Source organism: Penaeus japonicus, unplaced genomic scaffold, assembly GCF_977035675.1.
Source record: "Penaeus japonicus unplaced genomic scaffold, GWHDUDI00000001_assembly GWHDUDI00000013, whole genome shotgun sequence".
Classification (NCBI taxonomy): Eukaryota; Metazoa; Arthropoda; class Malacostraca; order Decapoda; family Penaeidae; genus Penaeus; species Penaeus japonicus.
Window position 1 is genome coordinate 40,801,281 of NW_028234415.1, and position 5,000 is coordinate 40,806,280.

A 5,000-nucleotide genomic window follows, 5' to 3' on the forward strand; every position below is an offset into this window, starting at 1 on the left:
ACAGTATTGCAGACAAATGAGGAACAGAAAAGCAATGAAGAAATATAATAATGAAAACGAGGTCAAAATGTTATCAAAGGGGAGACTGATGATATGTGTTGACATACCATGCGATCTTACAGAAGAACAAAATGATTGATGACCTGCCTGATGTTAATGATTTTCGACCTTCAGGGACAGCCAACTTTTTAAAAGAAAGGTCTCTCCAGCTTTTTGAGTATGTATTTTGGCTTTTATGATCATTATCATATTTACAGAGTTATACACTAGAACTATTAAATTATATCATGCTGATGTTGGTTTTGATGTAATATTCGTTTTTAATTATTATTATTATTTTTGTTTTTGTTTTTTATTATATCGTCGTGAAGATAAGATAAGATCAGAAATTATCGAATCCTACGTAACTATATTAATATATATTAAACACCAATTACACTTATTTCCAAACCGTAACAAGCCAACAAGCAAAGAGGAAAGGAAATAAAAAAAGGCAGTATTCAAGAAAGGTGAGAAAAAAACATACTTTACAGAGTACATAACATTGAAGGTTGAGGGGTAGTGGAGAATTGATTTCCCATCTAGCTCTATTGTCTGAGTTGAGCGTTGATAGTCACGCCCATCGATCTATCGTGCATCAAATATAGCAAAAAAAAATATCCATTAACGAGATGACAGTGTTGGGAGGGAGGGTAGGCGGGTTAAGAAAAAAAAAAACAGGAGAAAATTACTGGTAGAAGGAGAGAGGGGGTATAAAAAGAGAGAGAGAGAGGGGGGAGAGGGGTAGGAAACGGAGAGAAGACAGATAGAGAGGGAAAGAGATGGAGGAGGGGTGCTTGAGAGTGACACATAAATGTAGGAACTAAAACAGAGAAGAACACTAATAATAAAAAGGGGTAATGAAAACATGTCCTGCTTTCAGCTGGTGGTTGCGTGAAGCTGGATCATCCTAGAGCCTACAGATGGGCGCTCAGACCGACTTATCTGTTTCTCTCGTGGAACCCCTCACGCCACGATTTGCTTTCAGTTCAACATCGACCCCCCCCTCCCTCCCCCCTTCCCCCCTTCCCCCCATATCTCTCCTTTTCCCAATCCATCGACTTCCGTATCCGAGAGCAAATCTAGTGAACGGGGAAGCCTTAGCAATATTCGCTTGGGGTCGAACAACCTCAATCTTTATTCTTCAGTGACGGTTCGATCTCGTGACCTGGCTTGTGGGGGGGGGGGGCGGGCGGTCGATGTGTTTATATGCACTGCCTTTTCCTCGTGGTCGAAGTACACAAGAGGGTTGCTCTATTACGTCGATGGCCTTGGTGGTTAGCGTTGAAATTTTGTTCTTAGACTCGGAATGTGGACTTCATTTGATGCCAAGAGAGTAATACTTTGTGATATTGTTAGTTGGGTGCAGTGATAAGAACTGAAGTAAGAAGTCGTAGGGATGTTGTTTATGATGCCGGTAATAGCGATGAAATCATAAAAGATAACTTTAGCATTGTCTAAACAGCAATATATGCTCCAGTTAGTATAACAATTACTACCGTGGTTGTATCAAAGACAATCATTATTAAAGCCCAAAGAATAATGGTGTCAATGCTAATGATCGCTATTGTATAACCAATTTCACATGTGACATTAGAAATTTTTATAGCTGTTATAAATAGCATGAATTCATACTAAGCTCCTGAGCGATAAAATATTACAATCTATATTTATTTTTATCAACATTTTATTCAACACTTTCGACTGAATCAGAAATATGGAGGTTATAATATTACCGTAAATTTCTGTGATTTGGTCATACCATATAGAGAACTTTTTTCTTATAAGACCCAATGAAATGAAATTGAATAAAGAATATAGAAAACAGTTACGGAAGTTACACAGGAACTACTTATATGAATCGAAGCAGACTTAAGGAATATATTCGTATGCAATACTCTTCCTTTTTTTATTGTTAAGATTATTATTATGATCATTATATTATTTATTGTTATCTTTATCATTATTGTCATAATCGTGAATACCATTGTTATTGTTATCGTATTTATTATCATTATTATTGATATTGTATATATCATCACTGTTGATATTACTATTATCGTTATCATGATTATTATTATAATTTTAATAATTATCATTATCATTATTATCATTACTATCATTATTATTATTATCATTGCCATTACCATTGCCATTATATATAACATTACTATTATTATTATTATTATTATCATTTTATCATCTTCATCATTATAATCATCATGATCATAATTATGACTTATATTAGTATCATTATAGATATGATTATCATTAGTATTATTATCATTATTATTGCCATAGCCATCATTATTGTTATGATATTACTATCATCATTATTATTATCGTTATTGTTATTGCCATAGTGATTATCATTACTGTTGTTATCATCAGTATTATTATCATTATTCTTACTATCATCATTATTTTTCTAATTGCTATTAGTACTATTATTATCATTTTTATTATGACTGCCATTATCATTATTATTATTATCATTACTATGACTGTCATTATCATTATTATTATTATCATTACTATTATCACTATTATTTTTATCATTATCATTATTGTGATTATTACTCTTACTATCAACATTATTGTTATTATCATTATCATTATCATTGTTATCATTATCCTTATTATTGTTGTTGTTGTTTTATCACTAGTATCATTATTATTTTTTATTATTATTATCATTATTATTATCATTATAACTACTACTGTTATTATCATCATTAACATTATTGCTTTTGTAGTTGTTATAATTAGTGTCAATATCTTCACTTTCATTAGAATTATTACCATTATTATTCATCATCATCTGCTTCATTGTTACTACCGTTAGATTGAGGATTAACATCAACATATTCCTAGACTTAATTCCCTCGTCATTACACAGACGATTTTCTTTTTCATCTTTTGAGGTAACAGAAAAAAAACTTTCATTTTTGTTCAGTGTCCCTTCTCCACCACTTGTTATCCAATCAGAATCGATAACGGAACGACTTGAATATCATCTGCTAACGATGACGTAGGCAGTGACATCGCAAATGTCAGAGTGACGTCATCAAGTTGTTTTTGTGCGGTGGAGTTATTTTTGGTTGACTCTCCGTGTAGGAAGACCCAGTAGATCGTTCCTGTGATAGAAGACACTTATGTTTTTACATTTTTGTATTGTTGTGGTTTTATAGTCCTTGTGTAGTCATTTCATTTGATATGCCAATGCAGGTGCTTGAAACGGGGCATAGCTCAGGCCGCCGATGACGTCATCAAAGGCAAAAACGATGTATCGATAAGTAAGATAGTCATCGCAGTGTTGTGAGTGTGTTTACGGCAAATCAATTGAATACGCGAATAGCCTGTCAATAGCAACACCGCCACCATGATGGGCATGTACGGCCACAAGTTCCGCATGCGGCGGGGCGGAGGCATGGGTGGCAGAGACTCTCCGCCGACCATTGGCCATGACCGAGTCAACTACATCAACCCGACCATTAATTACGACAAATGGCCGCGCAAGATCCGACCCAAGCGAGGGCGCAGTTCCGAGAACAGCGACAGTTCGCCCACGCCGGGTACGCGACGCTGCTCGTGCATGGAAACCCTCAACCTGACGTCGGAGCAGCTGACGGCCCTCAGGAGGCACTCGCACGACCACAGCCGCGAGGATGACGACCTTCTCCAGCAGCAGCAGCAGACGGACGAGATCCTTCACGCCAGCGCCGATGTCCTCACGCGGATGTTCACTTGCCTCAACACCTCGGCCGAGCCTCCGCCGCAGGACAGGCTGGTCGACCCGAGGTACAACAGGTCAAAGGATAAACAGGACAAAGGATACACACCCAAGTAAGTCTCCCTTTTTTCCGTCGCTGACCCAGAACAGCTGGCCGGCGGCAGGTCAGGGTCAGGCATTTATAGCAACTATTTTTAATGGAAAATAATCCGTGTGGGTAGTCAGTCTCCAGTAATGACGTCACCGTACATGCTAGAAAAGGTAGCGAGGAAAAGGTCACTCCAGCTGAGAAACCGAGGCTACGGGAGGACACGGTCGCCCCGGTTAGATCATCTGTTTTGAGCCTTGGTTGTCAGGCTAGCGGATTATTAGTCATGTGTTTAGGCTTATTATTGAAAAATAAGAAAATATTATACATGTAAACCTATGGCAATGTTCCATTATATACTATATTGAATATCATATGTTCGATTAGATAGAATGTTGTCTCCAAAAAGAAACACGTCATCGTTTATTCCATGTTTATTACATGGGACCTGCAAGTCTAAGGCCTTAAATAAGTCACAGAATCTGCCGGGGGGAAGACCTCCCAAGCCCATCAACATGTCATGACTGAGACTTAACGATTTATCATTTGCAGATATTGTGTAGTAGCACAATATTCTTAGCTCTTCTCCGCTTAGACCCTCGGACCTTGAACACGTTTTGACTGCAATTGCAACAGTGGACTTGCCTCTGTGGACGTTTTTCTGATTCGAATAATGAGAGGAAACCTAGGATTAGATAACACTCGGCATATTTATGTGATGGTGGTGCATTGCTAGGAAATTAATGAAAAAAAATAATCGAGATACTGAATGACTCAGGCATTCCGAGGTAATGGATGAAAATAGATAAAAATAATGGATGAAAATAAAGATTCCTTGGAAGAGGGAGGAAAGAACGAACAGTGAGTCAATGTGCATCTTATAATAGCGACGAGAGAAAAGTCTTCAGTAATGCTAGTTAAAGGTCAAGTGTGGAAGACTTGAGAACAAAGCTTTGCTGCGTCTTGTACCAAGGTGTGTGTGTGTGTGTGTGTGTGTGTGTGTGTGTGTGTGTGTGTGTGTGTGTGTGTGTGTGTGTGTGTGTGTGTGTGTGTGTGTTTGTGTCAATACGTACGCCATAATAAGCAGACTACAACAAATCCGTGATTACGACTTCTCTGGCATTTTTCAATGTTTCAAAG

At 37.6% G+C, this 5,000-nt stretch overlaps 1 protein-coding gene across 1 annotated transcript in view; it reads left to right on the plus strand.

The window, feature by feature from the left end:
* The first annotated feature begins 3,053 nt into the window (after positions 1 to 3,053).
* Slob (Slowpoke binding protein) overlaps positions 3,054 to 5,000 on the plus strand; it is a 139,504-nt gene continuing 137,557 nt past the window's right edge. Inside the window, 1 exon segment of the mRNA XM_086543510.1 lies at positions 3,054 to 3,885. Within this exon segment, the coding sequence (XP_086399636.1) occupies positions 3,422 to 3,885 (464 nt within the window). The 5' untranslated portion in view covers positions 3,054 to 3,421.